This window comes from Equus quagga, chromosome 12 (assembly GCF_021613505.1).
Source record: "Equus quagga isolate Etosha38 chromosome 12, UCLA_HA_Equagga_1.0, whole genome shotgun sequence".
Taxonomy (NCBI): domain Eukaryota; kingdom Metazoa; phylum Chordata; class Mammalia; order Perissodactyla; family Equidae; genus Equus; species Equus quagga.
In genome coordinates, this window is record NC_060278.1 from 16,185,544 (window position 1) to 16,210,477 (window position 24,934).

At 35.8% G+C, this 24,934-nt stretch overlaps 1 protein-coding gene across 1 annotated transcript in view; it reads right to left on the bottom strand.

Annotated features, from left to right (window-relative positions):
* Window positions 1-1,816: 1,816 nt before the first annotated feature.
* The window catches only part of SLC39A12 (solute carrier family 39 member 12), a 77,487-nt gene continuing 54,369 nt past the window's right edge, over window positions 1,817-24,934 (bottom strand). The window contains exon 12 of the mRNA XM_046678050.1: window positions 1,817-1,945. Within this exon, the coding sequence (XP_046534006.1) occupies window positions 1,817-1,945 (129 nt within the window). The remainder of the gene's footprint in view (window positions 1,946-24,934) is intronic.

Consider the following 24,934-nt stretch of genomic DNA (forward strand, 5'->3'; position numbering starts at 1 on the left):
CTACTCTAAACTTGAACTCAGAACAAAGTCATCCATCAGAGCTTTTCTCATTAAATTGGCTTAAATTAAGGCTTAATGTCAAAATCAGAACTTGGTCACCGAAACCCAAATGCAGATGGTGCCAGGTGCTTCTTGTATGCAACCTCCACACCATGTTGACCTGTACAAAAGAGTTTTTGTTCAGCTATGAATTATTCTCTAACAAAAGAAAGGCAAAGTTCTACATGTCACGTCTGCTTATGTTTCAAGGCAAATATGAATAAAGTGCTTTCTGGGGACTTCTCACTAGGAACTCCTGCGACTGACCCACAACTCAAAGGCAAGGGGCCAGGAAGAAGGGAGTTTCAACCTAGGAACTCACGTTGAGGTTTGCAGAGTGTTAATTTAATCAAAATCATACAACTCTTGGGGAACAGAGTTGTGCACCTGCTCATTCTGGAAGCGAGGTGCACCTGATTTCCACCACACCTGGAGCTCAGATGGGTGCCCTGAGTAGTAACATCAGCATCAGTATCACCTGGAAGTTGTTCAAAATGAAGGTGTCAGGCCACACTACAGACTTACAGAATGAGAAATCTATGGATGGAGCCCAGCAGTCTACATCTTAACAAATCCTCCGGTTGGTCCTAACATATGCCAAAGTCTGAGAATTATTGTGCTCTATCATGCTGTCCCCTTAAATCAAGCTCTAACGACAACGGAAGAAGACACCCACCTCATTTTGACATCAAAGGAATGAGGTTGAAAAAGATTGTGTTTGGGTGGGACATGGGAACGAATACCTATGTAGTGGTGAGTAAGAGGTAGGAGAGATGTATTTGATTGAGTGCTATGAGTCATTTTGGCAGCAAACTGGGCTTTTTCCCTTGTCAAGATATATCATTAAAAAATAAGAAAAATATTAGGCATCTATTTTCCAAGAAAAATGACTAAAGCCAGAGTTATTTTCTATTTTAATAATTTTTCTAGGTTATCAGTAATGTTGCTTGTACATTTCTTGAACTTATCTACTGAGATAACGTTTAGGGTCCTCTGTTTCCTCAGAAAGGATATAAAATACATTTCACTTGTCAATAATATTATTCCCATAAACACACTCTGTTGGGTCTGTGTGAGTTTATGCATTAATCTACTGCCTGACTCAAACCTTCTTTAAAAAGTTTTTGAACTCCATCTTTTGTTTCTAGCTCTCTGCCTAGAACAGATTTCATTTGGTGATTATATAGAAGAATGCTGACATATTATTCTTTAGGCTTCCCAAGTTTGCTTATTTATGAGCCCCTGAGTAATGCTTCCAGGTTATATATACTATATTGGTTTTGTTAGAGATGATTCAGAATCTGATATCCAGGAATAGGAGGTAATACAAACCATCACATTAAAACTAGACTTTATTACATTTGTTTGTAATTTAGTTTGCTTATGGTTTATAATCCCACAGGAAAAAAAATATATAATTGACATCAAAGAAATTTCAGAAGATTTTATCCCAACAGGCATCTGTCCACTTCAAATACTACAAACATTCTTTGTTAGAGAAACAATATTTTTTGCAAGTTTAATTAATTTAGAATTTACTAATTACTAAAAAAGGTATAAGTTTCATCATGGTGTTGAAGACTAAAAATTTCAATGAAGGACAACCTGACATTTATATTCTACAAAAACAAAATTGCATTATAAAATTAATAAGTTAATGAACTAAAAGATATACTTCATCTAAGATAAAAAATAATTTATACATCACTATAGAGTATGACAAAAGAAACAAAATGAGGCCGCATAAATTCATTTTTAAGGGATTTTGAGACTCAATTTATATTTTAATATTTTGTTCATATATAGCCAACAGTAAGAGAGAAAGCCAACCGAGGGTCAATCCAAAATTCTGCAGGAGAAACATCAACCAGGGTCGCTGTGTTTGAACATGAGTCATTTCAGGAAGCTAAAAAAAGAATAAAAAAACCAGAATAAGATCCAGATATATTCACTGCTGGGAAAAGTTTGGTGGGAAAACATGAGACTCTGTTATTCAGAACTTCATAACCTTTAAAATTCCCCAAACAGTTACAAAATGCTTAATACCTAATTCTTACCAAAATTTTAAGATGTAAGATAAATTAAGCCATTTCACTGTGGTGAGAAGGATCCGGCTGTTGCCAGAAGTCTTAAAATGATATAGTTCTCAAGTGAAAGCAAGCCCAACTCTTCTTTGTTTTCAGGAAATGCTTAAATTTTAGATGAAAGGTTTTATTTTTGACTGTTCTGTTAGGTTTATGAAGCCGCTAAATGCACTGGTTATTACAAAGCATATATTTGTTTCTTTTCAAGGAGATGACCAAGGTCTTCCTGACCTTTAGAACAATAAAGGCATCATCTCCTACGGCTATATTTTATTCTCAGAGACAACTGGCAACTGTTTTATGTTTTTGAAATGCCGTAACACCATTTAGAGGGGAATATTCACTCATGCCTCCGTGTGAGGAGCCTCAAAATGTTTTTGTCTCACATTCTTTCGATTCCCTCACCCTGAGAAGGTCAGAGAAAGTGTATCTCTTTCACAATTGTCATCTCTATTGGAGTACAGGCTCAGGTCAAGAGACTTAACTCAACCTTGGCATTATTGACATTTTAGACTGGATCATTCTTTGTAGTGGGGGTTCTCTGGTGTGTTGTAGGATGTTTAGTGGTATCCCTGGCTTCTACATACCATATGTCAGCTGTACCTCTGCCCCCAGTCTTGGGAACCAAAAGCGTCTCCAGACATTGTCAAATGTCCCCTGGGAGATAAAACTCACCTCCAGTTGAGAACTACTGGCAAGAAAAAGGTCAAATATATAAAATATGCAAGGGCTTTAGATTTATGGCAATGGAAAACAGGTTGACGTATTTTTTAATGTCTGTACAGGAGCATTCTGAATGTTCTCTTTGGGTGTGCTTGAGATGGATATTTCTCCAGTTTAATTAGCTAAATTGACAGAATGATGCTGAGATTATTGTGACCTGCCATCTCACACCTCAGCATGGAGCAGCAGACTAAAAGAAAAAGTAGGATCCAGAAATGCTGTGCTAGATGGATTGCCTTAAACAAATTATGTGCCCTTTTGGTGTTTTTCTGCCATGTTTAAAGATGAGGTTAACCATGTTACTTTAGAGAATTCCTGTATGGTTCATTAACTAGTATAAATCTAAAATGACATTTTGAAAATCCATGGAATGTTCTCAGAGAGCTTGCAATTGATGGTATTCTTGAGGCATTAACAAGATAACACGCATTGAAGTTTCCCAATACCTCTGATTTTCAATGGTTTGTAAGCAATTTTCAACAGTTTACTCCAAGGCCAGACAACACAGGCAATCAGTTTCCCTCTGTCTCAGCAATTTGAATCTCAGACTGTATCTGTGAGACACAATTACATCATCTCTGGTCACATAAAGGCTCAAACTTTGATTGATCTTAGCTCCAAAGACTGGAATGAGACATTGTACAGTTCCCTCTCTTCCTTGTTTTTCAGACAAGATAATTAACATTCATATACAAGATGTGGCTGAATTATCAGTTCGTCTTATCTCTACTGTCTCTGGTCCCACCTGGCTGTTGCTCATCTTTGACAAAGTAGTAGAAGTAGTTTCTGGGAAGATTTTCTTGGCAAATACTCATAAAACATGGATCATTTACTGAACCATCATAGTTGTTTTGAGTGAATTATTGTTGACAAAAATACTTCAGACAAGATATAAGCCTGGTAATGAAAATGATTCTGGTTCAACAGATAAAACTTGAGACAAATTTTCAAGCCATCAATGTCTTAATGAACCTACACATTAGTAAAGTGTATTTTCTAATTTCCATCTTTGCCTAAAACTTCCACTCAGGATCTTTGGATGAGAAGAAGTAGGTCTTTATTAGAATAGATTTAATAGCCAAAAAGTTTTAGATATGGAAAACGCAGAAATAGAATTAGTGTCTTGATGATTCCTGCAAATCTCACTCCATTTCTGCCCTAAATCCAGAAATGTCATAATTTTTCAAAACAATTGTTTGATCTATTATTTTTCTCATTAGCCTAAGCTTATAGACCTACTCTTTGCTTATAGTGTCTAACACATAATAGAATTGACTACATGTGTTGATAAGACCTTCCAGCCTCTGTCAATGGCCCTACTCCCATTGAGAAAATCAAGAAACCTGTATTCTGAGTATGTAGACGGCATCACCCACAAGAAAACATCTTATGTATTTCACAGCTCCAGGAAACACCATTCATGTAAAATCCAATGTGTTCTGTAGAACTTTGAAATAGGTTTCCTGATTTGTTTTTTTTTTAATCAAAATAATTGGCTCTATAATAACATCATCCATTCAGATGCGTCTCCTAGCAGCTCATCTTTCCCTCAAGATCTTTCAGGATGCTCTGGCTGAAGATTTTAGGCAGTGGTTACTTTCATTTACATCTATTTTATCATGCCCTTTCTTATATATTCCCCTCCCCCATATACTCCTCATAATCCTGCAAGAGATGAAATTATTAATTCCTTTTAGTTATGAAGAAACATTGGCTCAGAGAGGATAATGAGTTACCTAAAGTCACATAGATGTGATGTCAGAACTACGACAAGAAGCCAGGTCATCTTGTTACTATAGAGGACCTACAAAGACCTAAAGAGGCCAGCTCTCTATCTAAAATTCATCTCTATCTATTACGATCAATACATCTCTACCTAATAAGAAAAAAAAAGGATAATAACAACTCTAAAAATGTCCAGCTGGGCACAAAATAGTCACTGCATGTGGTGGAAATATATAATACAAGACATAGATATCAAGCTGCCCTTGTCATAGAAGAAATCATATTACTGGTTCTATGTTTTCAAGGCAGACAATATACACTTGACAAAAGCTATATGCCGACTAACTTTATAAGGCTATAGAAACGGACAAACAATGAAAATCAACATTTCAAAAAAGTTTAAGGACTAAAAATCTTCTGAAGGGCAAAGGAAATCATCAATAAAATGAAAAGATAACCCACCAAGTGGGAGAAAACATTTGCAAATCAGACATCCAACAAGGGGTTAATTTCCAAAATATATAAAGAACTCACAACTCAACAACAAAAAATAAACAACCCAATCAAAACATGGGCAGAGGATATGGGTAGACATTTTTCCAAAGAAGATATATAGTTGGCCAACAAGCGCATGAAAAGATGTTCAACATCACTAATTATTAGGGAAATGCAAATCAAAACTACAATGAGATATCACTTCACCCAACAGGGTACTAGAATTAACAAGACAAGAAATAACAAATGTTGGAGAGGATCTGGAGAAAAGGGAACCCTCATACACTGCTGGTGGGAATGCAAACTGGAGCAGCCACTATGGAAAGCAGTATGGAGATTTCTCAGAAAGTTAAAAACAGAAATACAATACAATCCAGCTATCCCACTACTGGGCATTTATCCAAAGAACATGAAATTAGCAATACAAAGAGGTTTATGCACCCCTATGTTCACTGCAGCATTATTCACAATAGCCAAGATGTGGAAGCAACCCATGTGCCCATCTACAGATAAATGGATAAAGAAGATGTGGTATACATATACAATGGAATACTACTCAGACATAAAGAAGACAAAATTGTCCCACTTGCAACAACATGGATGAACCTTGAGGCTATTATCTTAAGTGAAATAATCCAGATAGAGAAAAACAAACACTGTATGATTTTACTCATATTTGGAAGCTAAACAAACATATGGATAAAGAGAACAGATTAGTGGTTACCAGAGGGCAAGGGGGTGGTGGAACGGTGAAAGGGGTCAAGGGGCACATATGTATGGTGATGGATGAAAACTATTGGTGGTGAACACATTGCAGTCTAAACAGAAACTGAAATATAACAATGTACACCTGAAATCTATACAATTTTATAACCCAATATAACCTCAACAAAATAATTTTTAAAAAAAAGTTTAAGGAGATTTTCATCCTGATATGGAAGCTTTAACCTTAATTTGGGTGGCCTAGCTGAACTTTCAACATCCACAGTTTGGTAAGAAAATCCAGCTAAGCTTGCCTTTGAAACAATATTTGGCTTTCTTTTGGATGGTTATGGATGAACATATGAACCATAATGTCTCTTGGATACATACCAAAATACCAGAGATTCCTACAGAAAGTCTTTCCAAAAGATACAAATGTAAAATGTCAAAGCTCAAACCACATATGATTGCAGCATTTCACTTGCTCTGAATCTACCCATTTTTTTTTATCATTTCAGTCAGTAAACTTTGAAGGAAAATAAAGGTCCAGATGAATTAATTTTCAAGAATATAAATTTTGCTTTTTCTTGTTTTAAAATTACCAACAAGTAAGTGCCACCATTTCCTCCTGGCTTTCAAGAGAGAAAAATCCCCTTTTCCTCCAGGGCAATTAAAATTTGTTATTGAACAACTTTATAGACCTTGATTTATACCCTAAGACTAGAGGAGGTGAAATGATGGATAGAGTATGTTAACATGAAGTAAAAGGTCAGAAAAAAAGAGAAGAAATATCAGCAAAGCAGCCTTCCCCAGAGATGGTGTTCAGAGGAAAGCTCTTCAGATTTCTGCCAGAAACTTGGGAACCTTGAAGTAGAAATTAGCTTCCTTTTGTACCTCCATGCTTAGCAAATTCCCCAACTCAAATCAGTGGATGCCAAGACATGATATTCAAGGAGCTGTAATTTTCTGGAAAAAAAATCTTTTCCTAAAATGCAATCCTTTAACATACCATTGTGCAGTTCTTTTTTCAATTTTGAATCAGGCACAGGAAAGAAATTCCCTGAGATGCACGAAGTCCACATATTGACTGTGACTTGTCTACAGATAATGGCCCCTGCAAGTTCTATTAACTAATTGAGATGTAGTTATGATGGCCAACTGCTAATTGGGATTTCTGAACATTTTAGAAAGTGATATTAAGTAAATGGTTTAAACTTGTCAGTCTCCATAATTGTATTCCTCGCCAAGCTGAAACTTTAAAATGAATGCTCACAGAGAATGTTAGAACACATCAGGAAAGAAAGAGGATGAATACTAACATCATGTACAATGTAATAATTATATACTAGGGAGGACTTGTCATAAAGAAGGATGGTCTATAAAACATCCTCTGGAACCAAGATTTTGTCTCTCCTTCTTATATGTCTAAGCTTCAGACTCTTGTGCCATGCAAAGCCTTCTCTGTCTACTTCCATTCGTAATCTGAAGCTGGTTACTTGTTGGTGTCATTAAAGATCTGTTACTGGATATTTCAACATTTATCTCCAATACGGTTCATAAACAGACATACTAAAAAAGAAAGCTCAGAACCGAATGCTTCTAAAATACACTAAAAGTTTCAAAGGCCTTTCATTATTAAAAATTCATAATTCAAATATAGAAATTCAACATTCATGTATTGAAATTTGGTGATGTCTCTTATGAAGGCAAAATTGTAATTCAAATATTTGTCTTCTCTCAGGAATTAGCACAGCTTTTGGCATCATCAGCTTTTAAGAGAAATGATTTGTTTCTCCATTCATGAAGCTCACTTGACAACTGATTTCTGTCATCTTCTTTTTAGAGGGACCCTAAAGTCCATTGTACACACTGAGTCAGATATACACTTGCATTTGATGAGAAGAACCATGCTTGTTCCTAAGAAATATGATGAGAAAAAAACCTCAGAAACTTATTTTGTAGGATGTCTTAATTATGCTTAATTAGGTGCACACATTCTGTGAGCTGCTTTAACTCTGTCGCATTTGTAAAGGGCTTCATTTTTTCCTAGCAGAAGACACACATCTGAGAACAAAATGGAAATTTGTTAGTGAAAGTCACCATTTGGCATGCAAATCGGCAATTATCTGTTTGCATGTGCAAACCGTACACTTAAAGGTTGAATATCGAAGACTTCCGGTTTCAGGAGCAGCGTGTAAGGAGATTAGAATTTACCGACGCATCCCAACAACAAGCGAAAAGCTGAGTGAACTGAACTCAACCACTCTTGTTAGATGGGTCAGGGAAGTGAGGTCACAGGGCAAACTGTTGGCCTAAACATGGCAGAGAAAGACAGGTGGGTACAGTGAATCATAACTTATCAGCACAGAAACCCACAAACAGAAACCTGTATGGCAACCAGTGCCAGGGTAGGGAAAACTGTATTGTAATAGATCAACGTGTAGAGGCTGAGGCACTCCAGGGGGACCAAGTCATAGGAGGCCCCCCACACTCTTGTGAGTTTTACTGCCAGGAGCTCTACCAGATTCTCACGATGAATATAGGAGAAAAAAATCCCCTTATGACTCTGGTAGGGGAGGGTAAGAAGAACCATTTTGAAACATGCCAAAACATTCTATTGTTATGAACAAAGTCTGCCCTCAGGAGAAGCAGTTTTATCAGAGCCTAAGTGACCTGGGGAAAGGAAATACCTAATTTAGCCCCTTCTAGCCATTCTGTCCTACCTAAGGGGGGAAGAGAGAAGAAGGGCACAGGCTCACCAAAAGACTGAGACCTAATCAAAGGACTATAGAAGATTTCCCCTCCCTCCATGCCTTACCACTACATTACTAAAACCCTGATTATCACAGTTCCTTTTTGCCAAGGTCATCATGTCATGTTTTCAATGAAAATAAGAAGGCATGCTAAAAGGCAAAAACACAGCTTGAAGAGACTGAATAAGCATCAGACCCAGACTCAGATATGGCAAGAAGGTTGGCATTATCGGACCAGAAACTTTTAAAAACTACGATTAATATGCTAAGGACTTTAATGAGGAAAGTAGACAACATATGCAGTAACAGAAGGATAATATAAGCAGAGAGATGGAAATTCTAAGAAAGCATGGAAATGAAATGTTACAGATCAAAAACACTGTAACAGAAATGCAGAATGCATTTGATGGGCTCATTAGTAGATGGGACATGGCTGAGGAAAAACTCTCCTGGAGCTGGAGGATATGACAATAGAAACTCCCCAAACTGAAAAGGAAATAGAAAAAAGACTAAAAAAACAGAACACAGTATTCAAGAAGCATGGGACAATTAGAAAAGGAGTAATATGTGTGTAATAGGGAAACTGGAGAAAGAGAGAAAGGAACAGAAGCAATATTAGAAGAAATTATGACTCAGAATTTCCCACAAATTAATGTCAGACACCAAATCACAGGTCCAGGAAGCTCAGAGAACAGCCTGCAGGATAAATGCCCAAAAAACTACACATGGGCATATCATTTTCACAGTTCAGAAAATTAAAGATAAAAACAATCTTGAAAGAAGTCAGAGGGAAAAAAATCTTGCCTATAGAGGAAAAAGGAAAAGAATTACATTTGAATTCTCCTCAGAAATTATGCAAGCAAAAAGAGACTGAGGTGAAATGTTTTAAGTGTTGAGAAAGAAAAACCACCAACCTAGAATTCTATACTCCCGAAATTATCCTTCAAAAGTGAAAGAGAAATAAAGACTTTCTCAGACAAAGAAAAATTGAGAGAACTTTTTGCCAGTAGACTATCCTTGCAAGAAATGTTAAAAGTTCTTCAGAGAGAGAAAAGTAACATAGGTCAGAAACTGGGATGTACATAAAGAAAAGAAGAGCATCAGAAAATGAATAAGTAAAGGCAAAATAAAAACTTTTATTTTTCTTATTCTTAATTGATCTAAAAGATTTGTTCAAAATAATAATAGCAACAATGTATTCAATTATGTGTGCTTGTGTGTGTGTTCATATATGTTTATGTAATAGTAAAATAAATGATACGGGAATGGGAAGGGTAGATTAGGAATATTTTCTTATTATAAGATACTTACAATACCCATGAAGTGGTATAGTGTTATGTGAAAGTGGACTTAGATTAGTTGTGTACTGAAAACTCTAGGGAATCACTTAAAAAACTTTTTAAAAATATAATTAATATTGTAGAAGGGAGTAAAAATAGAATCATGTAAAATGCTCAATTAAAACCACAAGGCAGAAAAAGTGTGAAAGACAAAAAAAGCAACAGAAAACAAGGGCAACAATTAGAAAACAGTAACAAATATGGCAGATATTAATCCAACTATATCTATAATCACTCCAAATGTCAATGGTCTAAATACACCAATTAAAAGACAGAGATTTTCAGAGTGGATAAAAAAACAAGACCCAACTATATGCTGTCTATAAGAAACTCACTTTAAATATAAAGATACATATAGATTAAAGGGATGGAGGAAAATATATCATGCTAACGCTAATCAAAAGTAAGTGAGAGTAACTATATTAATTTCAAACAAAGCAGATTTCAGAGCAAGGAAAGTTATCATGGATTAAGATGGGAATTAGATATGGTTAAAAGACTCATTCCAAGAAGACATAAAATCTTTAATGTCTATGCTCCTAACAACAGAGTGTCAAAATACATGAGGCAAAAACTGATAGAACTGCAAGGAGAAATAGATGGACCCTCTATTACAGTTGAAGCCTATAACACCTCTATATCAGAAATGGACAAATCCAGCAGACAAAAAAAAATCAGTAAGATCACAGTTGAACTGAAGAAAACTATCAATCAACTGAATACACCCATGGACTATTTCATCCAAAGCAACAGAATTCTTTCTTCTCATATTCACATGAAGCATTCACCTAGATGGACCACATTCTGGACCATCAAGCACATCTTAATAAATTTAAAAGAACAGAAATCACACAGTGTTTGCTCTCGGGTAACAATGGAATTAAACTAGAAATCAATGACAGAAAGATAGTTGATAAATATCAAAATACATGGAGATTAAACAACACTCTTCTAAATAATACAAATGTCAAAGAAGAAATTTCAAGTTAAATTTCAAAATATTTTGAACTAAATGAAAATGAAAATGCAATAATCAAAATTTGTAGGATGCAGCAAAAGCAGTGCTTAGAGGGAAATTTACAGGATTGAATGCATGTAGTAGTAAAGAAAAAAGATCTAGAATAAATAATCTAAGCTTCTACCTTAGAAAATGAGAAGAATAGAAAATTAAGTTCAAAGTAAGGATAAGAAAAGAAATAATAAAATTAGAGCAGAAATTAATGAAATTGAAAGCAGGAAATCACTAAAGAAAAATCAACAAAATGAAAAGTTTATTCATTGAAAAGATCAATAAAATTTATAAGCCTCTACCCAGGCTACCTGATAAAAAGTGACAGAAAACACAAATTATTAATCAGAAATGAAAGCAGGGACATAACTACAAATTCCATGGATAATAAAAGCATAATAAAGGAATATTATGAACACCTCTATGCACACAAAGTTGATAACCTAGATAAAATGCACCAATTCCTAGAAAGACACAACCTGCCAAAACTCACACAAGGAAAAATAGACAATCCGAATAGGCTTATATCTATAAAAGAAACTGAATCAATAATTAATAGCCTTCTAAAACAGAAAGCACCAGACCCAGATGGGTTCACTGGTGAATTCTACCAAACATTTAAGAAAAAAATTATGCCCATTTTCTCCAATCTATTCCAGAAGATAGAAGCAGAAAGAATACTTCCTAACTCATTCTATGAGGCCAGCATTGTCTTAACACCAAAACCAGACAAAGACATTCGAGGAAAAGAAAACCACAGACCAACATCTCTCATGAACAGAGATGCAAAATTCTTCAATAAAATAGCAGCAAATCAAATACAACAATATATAAAAAGAATTATACACCACAACCTATTGGGATTTCTCCCAGGTATACAGGCTGTTTAACATTCAAAAATCATATAATCTACATAAAACATCAATAACCTAAAGAAAAATCACATGGTCATATCCATAAATGCATTAAAAGCATTGACAAAATCCAACACACATTCATGATAAAAAACAAAACTCCCAGTAAACTAGGAATGGAGAGAAACTTCCTCAAATTAACCTATAAAAAACATACAACTAACATCATACCTAAAGAGAAAGAAATCATACTCATCATCTCACTTTGTGTGGGAAACTCAAAGCTTTCCTGCTAAGATCAGACACAAGTCAAGGGTATCCCCTCTCACCACTGTCGTTCAACATCATAGTGGAAATCCTAGCTGATGCAGTAAGAGAAGAAAAGAAAAGGAAATAAAAGGATTACAGAAGAAGATAAGAATAAGAAGTAAGAGAAGAAAATGAAATAAAAGGTATACAGAATGGGAAAGAAGAAATAAAACAATCTTTATCTGCAGTTGGCATGATCATCTATTTAGAATAACCAAAAGAATCAACAAAAAGCTCCTGGAACTAATAAGTGCTTATAGCAAGGATGAAAGATACAAGGTTAATATACAAAAGTCACTCACTTTTCTATATACCAGGAATGAAAAAGTGGAATTTGAATTAAAAACACATTACTATTTATATTAGCACCAAAAAAATGAAATACTTACATATGAATCTAGCTAAATATGTACAATATGTATATGAGAAAAACTACGAAACTCTAATGCAAGATATCAAGGAAAAACTAAATAAATGGAGAGATATTCCATGTCCATGGATAGGATGACTCAATTTTGTCAAGATGTCACTTCTTCCATAGATTCAACACAATGCCAACCAAAATCCCAGCAAGTTATTTTGTGGATATTGACAAACTGATTCTAAAGTTTATACAGAAAGGCAAAAGATCCAGAATAGCCAACAGAATATTGAAGGAGGAGAGCAAAGTTGGAGAATTGACACTACCTGACTTCAAGATTTACTATAAAGCTACTGTAATCAACAGTATTGGTGAAAGAATAGACAAACAGACCAATGGAACAGAACAGAGAGGCCAGAAATAGGTTCATATAAATATAGTCAACTGATATTTGACAAAGGTGCAAAAGTAATAAGATGGAATAAAGATAGTGTTTTCAACACGTGGTGCTGGAACTACTGGACATTCACATGCAAAAAAAAAAAAAAGTGAATGTACGCACAGAACTTAAACCCTTAACCAAAATTAAGTCAAGATGGATCATAGATCTAAATGAAAAATATGAAACTCCTAGAAGATAACATTGGAGAAAACCTCGATGACCTTGAGTATGGTGATGCTTTTTTAGATATAACAGCAAAGACATGATCCATGAAAGAAATAATTGATAAACCGAATTTTATTAAAATTAAAAGCTTCTGCTCTACAAAAGACAATGTCAAGAGAATGAAAAGACAAGTCAGAGACTGGGAGAAAATATTTGCAAAAGATACATCTGATAAAAGACTGTTATCCATAATATATCAACAACTCTTGAAACTCAGTAGTAAGAAAACAAATAATCCATTTAAAACAAACATTCTGAAAAGACCTGAACAGACACTTCCCCAAAGTAGTTATACAGATGGCAAGTAAGCATATGAAAAGATGTTCAACATTACATGTTATTGGGGAATTTCAAATTAAAACAGCAATAAGATACCACTACACTACTATTAGAATGGCCAAAATCCAAACACTGACAACACCAAATGTTGGTGAGGATCTGGAGCAACAGAAACTCTCATTCACTGCTGGTGGGAAAGCAAAATGGTACAGCCACTTTGGAAGACATTTGGCAGTTTTTTACAAAACTAGCATACTTTTACCATATGATCCAGCAAACACGTTCCTTGGTATTTACCCAAATATATTGAAAACTTATGTTCACAAAAAACCTACACATGTATAATTATAGCAGCTTTATTCAGAATTGCCCAAACTTGGAAGCAACCAAGATGTCCTTCAATAGGTGAATAGATAAGTAAACTTTGGTACATCTAGACAATGGAATATTATTCAGCGCTAAAAGAAAATCAGTTATCAAGCCATAAAATGACAGGAAGGAAACAAATGCACATTACTAAGTGAAAGAAGACAATCTCAAAAGGTACACACTGTGTGATTCCAAACATGTGACATTCTGGAAAAGGGAAAACTGTGGAGACAACAAAAGATTAGTTGTTGCCAGGGGTTAATGGAGAGGGAGGGATGAATAGGCCAAACACAGAGGATTTTCAGAGCAGGTAAACTATTCTGTATGATACCACAATGGTGGATGCATGGCATTTGTCAAAACCCATATAATGTATAACACCAAGAAAGAACCCTAATGTAAACTATGGACGATAATGATGCATCAGTGTAGATTCATTGATTGTAACAACTGTACCACTGTGGTGTGGGATGTTGATGATAGGGGAAGGTGTGCATGTGTAATTCAGATGTTATAGGAGAACTCTCTGTACTTCCTGCTCAATTTTGACATAAACCTAAAACTGCTCTAAAAAATAAGGTTTATTAATTTAAAAAATCCATTTCACAGTCACACTAACCACATTTCAAGTGGTGGATAGGATACCCATATGTAGATAGTGGCCACCCTTGTAGACAGTGCAGAAAAAAGAAATTTATGGCCCAAGCCTGGTGTAAATTAAAGAAACACTCCTATATTACTGGGAACTACAGGCCTGCTGGGAGAAGAATCATAATGGTTATGGATCATTTTGTATTTATTCTGTTGCACACATACATTCTTATTACTCTAAAAATAAAAAAGAGGAAAAATGGAGACGAAGAAGGAAAAACTAAAGCATATTTTGAGTTATTGGACTGGTTGCTGTCTAAGGCCAAACTAGACAGTCTTCTATTAATACTTAAGACAGGAAAATTTTTCCCAAGTATTTTCCATAGTCTAATAGTAATAATATACATAGGTTTATTTTCAAATGTTCATCTCTGCTGTGAAGAATGATTGGAATATCTCTCTATGATCAACGTGAAAAAAGTTGATATTTTGAATATTCATTCATCCACATTTTTAAAACAAAGTTAAAAAGGCATTCAGCTAATTTTTCTCTTGATTTTTTGAAGGGTCATTTGATGATTATTCATTGATGACGTTATCTAAAAAATGAATACAAAGAGACATGTAGGAGTCCTTCCAATAAATACATAGATAGGTAGATAGACTTATTATGATTCTTAATGACACTCAAAAGTTTATCCAGTGTTTGCAAAACCTAACACTCTGTCTGTGGAATCCTTTATCCATGCACTGTCTCCAAGAACATTTTCTAAAGAAGTCATCTATGAGATCACAACTTGCTGAAAAATTGGTAAATTAGAAACTGTTTGGCCTTTATGAATCCAAAAGATAGATGGACTGACTTTTGTTTATCTTTCTTCTCTCATGTGTTGGCTGACCAACTTACTTGTTTTATTAAGTGTTACACCACAGAGACAATCACATGACCTTTTTGCTTTTCTTCCAGATTGCTGACAGCATGAAGCCATACAAACAACTGTCTCTTCATAGCAGTGCTCACTGTATTCATTCAATAAACATTAGATGAATTGAATTTGTAAACAACTTATATTGGTTCTAATGAGCATGCGAGATTGTATTTGGCATTCACTGCCATAGACTTTACAAAAACACCAGGGAAGTTGCTCTAGTGAATGAAAAAATTACACAATGATCGATTTTGCCATACAGTCCTTATTAAGAATTTAAGAAAATAACATCCCTTCTCACTTTGAGAAACAATAGAGATTTCTTTTATTTACTTATTCTAATCAATCCATGTTTGTCTTTTCATACAACTTAAAATTGAGGCAGAAGAGAAAAATGGATAGTGGATAGAATTGCGACAGATTCTCTTTCTGGGGAGTTTAAAAACAAAACAGTGACATCAGCATCATGGCAAAGAGGGTTGTTCTTTCCATGTCTCCCCTCTAAGTAACAACTAAACAGACATTCATTAACCAAAACAGGATTCCCCACACAGTACAACAGGATGTCTGAGAGATCCATGCAGCCATATATCTGAAGGTGAGTGGACTGTATCCCCATAAAGCAGTAGAACTAGGTGAGCAGACCCCATCCCCTCCCCAGCAGCAGCAATCCAGTTCACAAATCCTCACACAGTGGCTGGCACGACTGTAAGAGGAGGTGGGGCAGCCCAGCCCATGTGCAAATGCTTTCAGAGTGGTAGCCTGGCCCATGGGAATGCTCACTATGCTGTAACAGCTGGTTCACAGGAATGCTTCCCACTGAGTGATGGGGGCTCAGCAGCTGTGAAGAAGCCCTGCCCACCAAGTGTAGCAGCTCAGCCAAATTGCCCAGAGTACAGAGCTGGCCCACATGAAAGAAAGTGCCCACTTCCTACCTAGTGCAACAGCTCAGCTAATCTCCTACTGAGCACAGCAGTCCCACCTGCATGAGAGCCACTCACTGGCAGAGCACAGAGGGCCTGCCTGAACCCATGAAGTGGCTGCATCCAGCACATGCAAATACAGAGCAACCCTACTGGCACAACTTCCAGCATTTGGGGCAGGATTAGAAAACACAGTTCCTAACCCCCCTGCCCCGAGTGGTGGCAGGTGGAATCTGTGACTTGATACTACCACAGATGCACCAGAAAAGGATTAATTCATCAAAATCCATGAAGAACTACTTCAGAGCAGAATGAAAATGACGTCTCCAGAAACCAATCCTGAAGTCACAGAAATGTACAATATAAATGAAAGAGAATTCAAAATAATTGTCATAAAGAAACTCAATGAGTTACAAGAAAACTCAGAAAGACAGCTCAGTTAGCTCAGGAATAAAATTAATGAGCAGAAGGAATACTTCACCAAAGAGATTGAAGCTCTAAAAAAAAAAAAAAACAGAAATTCTGGGTATGAAGAAAAAATTAATGAGATAAAAAAATAATCTAGAAACCACAAAAAATAGAGCTGACGTTATGCAGGAAAGAATCAGTGATTTAGAGGATAGAAACATAAAAATGCTTCAGGTGGAGGAGGAGAGAGAACTAAGATTTTGAAAAAATGAAGAAATTCTTTGAGAAATATCTGACTCTATTAGAAAAAGCAACACAAGGATAATATGCACTCCAGAAGGAGAAGCAAGGGAGAAAGGAGCAGAGAGCTTGTTGAAAGAAACAATAGCTAAGAACTTCCCAAACTTGGGGAAGAAACTGGATTTACAAGTATATGAAGCCAATAGAACTTCTAATCACATCAATGCAAAAAAGACTTTCTCCAGGCATATCATATTAAAATTGGTAGATTCAATGACAAAGAAAAACATTAAGGGTAGCAAGGCAGAAGAAAATAATCAACAAAGGAACCCCTATCAGGCTTTCAGGAGATTTCTCAGCAAAAACCCTACAGGCCAGGAGAAAATGCAACTATATATTCAAAATACTGAAAGACACAAACTTTCAGCCAAGAATACTCTATCCAGTGAAACTATCCTTCAGATATGAGGAGAAATAAAGGCTTTCCCAGATAAACAAAAGATGAGGGAGTTCAATGCCACTAGGTCTGCCTTACAAGAAACATTGAAAGGAGCCCTCCCATTTGAAACTAAAGAGTGAAGGTTTACAAAACCTTGAGCAGGGAGATAAATCGACAGATAGAGAAATCCAGCTCTATATCAGAATAGGTTAGTAACCACTTAATTATAACATAACAGATAAGGGGCCGGAAGGTATCAAAAACAACTCTAAACAATTTAGTCACAAACTCACAACACAAAACAGAACAATTTGAGACAACAATAACTAAGAAGGAGAAGAAAAAGGGATGGAACCTGCTAAGGCTAATGGAGATAAGAGTGTATCAGAAAATGGACTATCTCATCTATGAGATCTTTTATACAAACCTCATAGTAACCACTAAGCAAAAAAATCAGAGTACAGCCACAAATCATAAATAAAGAGAAAACTGAGAAAATCATCACAGAAAATCACCAAACTGAAATGGCAGTCAGAAATACAAGGGAAACATAGAAGAACCAGAAAACAAGAGATAAAATGGCAGTAGTAAGCCCCCATATATCAATAATTAGTCTAACTATAAATAGGTTGAATTCTCCAATCAAAAGACACAGATTAGCTGGATGGATTAAAAAATAAGATGCAACAATCTGCTGCCTCCAGGAAACACAGCTCAGAAGTTATCTCTAAGGACAAATCTAGGATCAGAGTGATGGGATGGATGATGATGCTCCAAGAAAATGGCAAGCAAAAGAAAGCAGGTGTTGCAGTACTTATATCAAACAAAGCAGAAGTCAAGACAAAAAAGACAGTGAGAGACAAACAAGGGCAGTATATAATGATGAAAGGGACATTTCACCAAGAGTACATAACACTTGTGAATATATAGGCATCTAACACAGGAGCACCAAAGTATATAAAGCAACTATTAACAGACCTAAAGGGAGAAATTGACAGCAACACAATAATTGTAGGGGATTGCAACACCCCACTTACATCAATGGATAGATCATCCAGACAGAAAGTCAACAAGGAAACAGTGGCCTTAAATGAAACACTAGACCAGATGGACTTAATACATATCTATAGAACATTCCATCCCCAAGCAGCAGAATACACATTTTTCTCAAGTGCACAAGGAACATTCTCAATGATAGACCATATGTTGGGAAACAAGGCAAGCCACAATAAATTTAAGAAGATTGAAATCATATCCAGCATCTTTAACTACAATGCTATGAAACCAAAAATCAACTACAAGAAAAAGGCTGGGCAAGTTCAAATATGTGGGGACTAAACCAGATGCTGCTGAACAACTACTGGGTCAATGAAGAAATCAAAGGAGAAATCAAAAAATACCTGGAGACAAATTGAAAATGAAAACACAACATATCAACTCTTACAGGTTACAGCAAAAGCAATACTAAAAGGGATGTTAACAGCAATAGAGACTACCTCAACAAATAAGAAAAATCTCAAATAAGTAATCTTAAACTACATCTAACAGAACTAGAAAGAGAAGAAAAAACAACCCAAAAGTCAGCAGAGGAGGGAAATAATAAAAATGAAACCAGAAATAAATGAAATAGAGAATAATAAAAAAATAGAAAGGATCAATGAAACTAAGAGCTTGTTTTTTGAGACAATAAGCAAAATTGACAAACTCCTTGCCAGACTCACTAAGAAAAAAAGAGAAAAGCTCATATAAATAAAATTAAAAGTGAAAGAGGAGAAATTACAACAGATACCACAGAAACACAAAGGACTGTAGGAGAATACTATGAAAAACTATATGCCAACAAATTGGATAACCTAGAAGAAATGGATAAATTCTTAAACTTATACAACCTCCCAAAACTGAATGAAGAAGAAATAGAGAATCTGAATGGACCAATCACAAGTAAAGAGACTGAAACAGTAATCAAAAATCTCCCCAAAAATAAAAGTCCAGGACCAGATGGTTTCTTTGGAGAATTCTACCAAATATACAAAGCAGATTTAACACCTATCCTTTCCAAACTATTTCAAAATATTGAAGAAGATGGAATGCTTCCTAACTCATGCTATGAGGCCAAAATTACCCTGATACCAAAAACAGACAAGGACAGCACAAAGAAGGAAAATTACAGGCCATATTGCTGATGAACACAGAGGAAAAAATCCTCAAGAAAATATTGGCAAACTGAATACTGCAATACATTAAAAGGATCATATACCATTATCAAGTGAGATTTATACCAGGGACACAGGGATTGCTCAACATCTGCAAATTAATCAATGTGGTACACCACATTAACAAAATAAGGAATAAAAACCACATGATCATTTTAATAGATGCAGGGAAGCATTTGACAGGATCTAACATCCATTTATGATAAAAACTCTCAATACAATGGGTACAGAAGGAAAGTACCTCAACATAATAAAGGCCATATATGAAAAACCGACAGCTAACATCATACTCAATGGTGAAAAACTGCAAGCCATTCCTCTGAGAACAGGAACAAGACAAAGGTGCCCACTCTCACCACTCCTATTCAACATAGAACTGGAGATTTTGGCCAGAGCAATTAGGCAAGAAAAAGAAATAAAAGGTATCCAAATTGGAAAGGAAGAAGTGAAACTCTCACTGTTTGCAGATTACATGATTCTCTATATAGAAAACCATAACAAATCCACCAGAAAACTATTAGAAATAATCAACAGCTACAGCAAAGCTGCAGGGTACAAAATCAACTTTCAAAAATCAGTTGCATTTCTATACACTAATGATGAACCAGCAGAAAGAGAAGTCAAGAATACAATCCCATTTACAATCACAACAAAAAGAATAAGATATCTAGGAATAAATTTAAATAAAGAGGTGAGAAACTTGTACACTGAAAATTATAAGACATTATTTAAAGAAATTGCAGAAGACATAAAGAAATAGATAATCCATGCTCATGGATTGGAAGAATAAATTTGGTTAAAATGTCCATATTACCTAAAGCAATCTACAGATTCAATGCAATTCTAATCAGAATCCCAATGATATTCTTCACAGAAATATTAGAAAGAATCCTAAAATTTATATGGAACAATGTAAGATCCTGAATAGCCAAAGCAATCCTGAGAAAAAGGAACAAAGCAGGAGGTATCACACTCCCTGAGTTCAAAATATACTATAAAGCTATAGTAACCAAAACAGCATGGTACTGGCACAAAACCAGACACAAAAACAGATCAGTGGAACAGAATTGGAAGCCTGGAAATAAAACTGCACATCTATGGGCAGCTAATCTTCAAAAAGGAGCCAAGAACATGCAATGGACAAAGGAAAGTCTCCTCAATAAATGGTGTTGGGAAAACTGGACAGCCATATGCAAAAGAATGAAAGTAGACCATTCTCTTACACCATACGCAAAAAGTAACTCAGAATGAATTAAAGATCTGAATGTAAGACCAGAAGCCATAAAACTCCTAGAAGAAAATATAGGCAGTCCAATCTTTCATATCAGTCTTAGTGTCATCTTTTCGAATACCATGTCTACTCAGACAAGGGCAACAAAAGAAAAAATAAACAAATGGGACTACCTCAGAGCAAAATGCTCTGCAAGGCAAAGGAAACCATGAACAAAATGAAAAGACAACCCACCAACTGGGAGAAAATATTTTCAAATCATATATCTAACAAGTGGTTAATTTCCAAAATATATAAAGAATTCCTACAACTCAACGATAAAAAAATAAACAACCCAATAAAAAAAATGGGCAGAGGATATGAATAGACATTTTTCCAAAGAAAACATACAGATGGCCAATAGGCACATGAAAAGATGTTCAGCATCATTAATTATTAGGGAAATGCAAATCAAAACTACAATGAGGTATCACCTTACATCCATTAGAATGGCTATAATTAACAAGACAAAAAATAGCAAATGTTGAGAGGATGTGGAAAAAAGGGAACCCTCATATACTGCTGGTGGGAATACAAACTGGTGCAGTCACTATGGAAAACAGTATGGAGATTTCTCAAAAAACTAACAATAGACATACCATATGATCCAGCTTTGCCCGTACTGAGTATTTATCCAAAGAACATGAAATCAACAATACGAAGAGATTTATGCACCTCTATGTTCATTGCAGCATTATTCACAATAGCCAAGATGTGGAAGCAACCTAAGTGCCCATCAACTGATGAATGGATAAAGAAGATGTGGTCTATATATAATAGAATACTCCTCAGCCATAAAAAAAGATAAAATCGTCCCATTTACAACAACACGGATGGACCTTGAGGGTATTATGTTAAGCGAAATAGGTAAGACAGAACAAACACCATATGATCTCACTTATACGTGGAAGATAAACACAGGACAAAGAGAACAGATTAATTATTATCAGATGGGAAGGGGGTGGGGGTGGGTGAAAGGGGTACGGGGCACATATGTGTGGTGATGGATAAAAACTAGACTTTTGGTCATGAGCATGATACAGTCTATACAGAAGCTGGTCTATAGTAATGAACACCTGAAATTACACAATGTTATAAACAACGTGTCCTCAATAAAATAATTAAAAGATCAAAAAATAAAAAAACAAAACAACTGAGGAGCTGGCCCCATGGCCTAGCAGTTAAATTTGGCACCCTCAGCTTTGGTGGCCTGGGTTCGGTTCCTGGGCAAGGACCTACGCTACTTGTTGGTGGTCATGCTGTGGCTGTGACCCACATACAAAACAGGAAGACTGGCACAGATGTTAGCTCAGGGCAAACCTTCCTCAGCAAACAAAACACAAAATAAGTGAAATGGGCTTATGTGATTAATGATGAAATCCTTTTGACTAGTAAATATTTTTAACTTACACAATTTTATTCACTATAGCATTACATTTAAAAATTCCACTTATAAAACATGTTCTTCTGTTAAGTAAAAATGTGTTACCCAGTACCAATACCTGTTTTACTCTCAAGATGTTAAAATAAAACACAATTTAAAAATTTGGCAAAGTTGTAAAATGCAAAATTAACACACAGAAATCCATTTCATTTTTATACACAAATAATGAACAGTGTGAAAAGGATATCCATTGGCAATAGCATAAAAAAGAGTAAAATATTTAGGAATAAACATAACCAAGAAAGTAAAAAGATTTGTACACTGGGGCTGGCCCCATGGCCGAGTGGTTAAGTTCACGTGCTCCACTGCAGGCTGCCCAGTGTTTCATTGGTTCAAATCCTGGGTGCGGACATGGCACTGCTCATCAAACCACGCTGAGGCAGCATCCCACATGCCACAACTAGACGGACCCACAACAAAGAATATACAACTATGTACCAGGGGGCTTTGGGGAGAAAAAGGAAAAAAATAAAATCTTAAAAAAAAAAAAGATTTGTACACTGAAAACTACTAAATGTTGGTGAAAGAAATTAAAGACACAAATAAAGAGAAGGACATCCCGTGTTGATGGATTGGAAGACTTAATATTATTAAGAGATCCACACTAGATAAAGTGATCTACAGATTTAATGCCGTCCCTATCAAAAGCCTAATTATTTTTTTTCAGGAATAGAAAAATTCACCCTAAAATTCATCTAAGATTTCAAGGGACCCCAAATAGGCAAAACAATATTGAAAAAGAACAAAATTGGAAGTCTTACACTTCCTGATTTCAAAACTTACTACAAAGCTACAATAAACAAGAGTGTGGTCCTGGCATAAAGATAGATGTATGGACCAATGGAACACAGTAGAGGGCCCAGAAAATAAATTCTTGCATACACAGGCAATGATTTTTGACAAGAGTGCCAAGACAATTTAATGGGGTAAAGAACAGTCCTTTCAACAAATGGTATTGGGAAATCCGTATATCGTCATTCAAAAGAATGAAGTTGGACTCCCTCACCACATACAAAAAAGAAGATACATAAATTGTCAATAAGCACAAGAAAAGATGCTTAACATCACTAATCATTAGGGAAATGCAAAAGAAAATCACAATGAGATACCCCTTCACCCCCATTAGGATTGCTGTTTTCAAAATAACAGAAAATCAAAAATGTTGGTGAGGATGTGGAGAAAATGGAACCCTCGGGCACTGTTGGTAGGAATGTAAAATAGTACAACCACCATGGAAAACAGTGAGGCAGTTTTTCAGATAATTAAAAATAGAATTACCATATGATCCATCAACTCTACTGCTGGATACATACACAAATGAATTGAAAGCCAGAGTTTGAAGAGATATTTGTACACCCACGCTCACAGCAGCACTATTCACAGGCGGCAAAAAGTGAAAGCAACTCAAGTGTCCATTGATGGATAACTGGATAAATAAAATGCTGTAAATACATACCATGCAAAATTCTGACACGTGCTATGACATGGATGAGTCTTGAAGACTTTATGCTAAGTGAAATAAGCCAGTCACAAAAGGAAAAATATTGTATGATTCTACTTACATGAGGTACCTAGAGTAGTCAAATTCATAGAGACAGTAAGTAGAATGGTGGTTGCCAGGTGGTAAGGGCCGGGGTTTGGGGAGTTAGTGTTTAGTGAGTATGGAGCTTGAGTTTGGGATGATGAAAAAAGTTCCAGAGATAGATGGTGGTACAGTGTGAATGTACTTAATGCCATTGAACTTTACACCTAAAAATGGTTAAAATGGTACATTTTATGTTATGAATATTTTAGTGGAATAAACACACACATACACTCTAAGGTTTCACAAGCTTTCCTTTGACTAACTTTAGCTTATTATAATATTACAATAAGCAGCATTCAGATTATATCTAAGAAACTATGGGATAAGAAGAGGTGTCATTTACTGCCTTGTAAGGATTGTCATTAGATTGCTTTGAGAAACATGAACTTCTGGGTTAGGTTTAGATCTCAAAGTCCCAGAGCATAAATGTTACAGACTGAATGTTGTGTTCGCTCAAAATTCCTATGCTGAAACCCTACCCCTCAAGGTGATGGTATTAGGAGGCAGTGCCTCTGGGAGGTAATTAGGATTAGAGAAGGTCATGAGGACAGAGCGCTCATCAACGGGATTATTGCCCGTGTACAAGTCCTGAGAGAGCTTGCTTCTCTCTACTCTCCGCCATGCCAAGTGAAGATACAAGAAGGAAGTCATCCACCAACACGGTTTGAAGTCTTCACCAGACATTAAATCAGCCAGTCCCTTCATTTTTGACTTCCTGGCCTCCAGAACTGCGAGAATAAATGTTTGTTGTATAGGCCAGCCAATCTATGGTTTTTTTTTTGTTATAGCAGCCAAACGGACTAAGACAATAAACTCAGCCCTCATGTTCTCACACTTCATTAAGAACTATAAAACAATCCATTTCTAGAGTATCAGAATCACTTCTTTCTATAGTCTGCAGTGTGGACCACTTTGAATTTCTTTGTGACTGCCTACTGTATCAAGATGAAGAGGAGTATAGAGGTTCCTGTCCTTTAAAGATCCTGGCTGTCCCTCTGGCTGGACCTTGTTGGGAAAGTGGCCTATCCACAGAGATGAGGTTTTATCTGCTACAGAATGTCAGGAAGGCCCTGCTGGATTTCTCTTTCTACAGTATTCTGGAGAATGAAAATCTGCTCTGGAATATTTGCATTGTATAAAATTATAAAAATATTGTATCAATTCTTGCTTTTAACAATCTCCC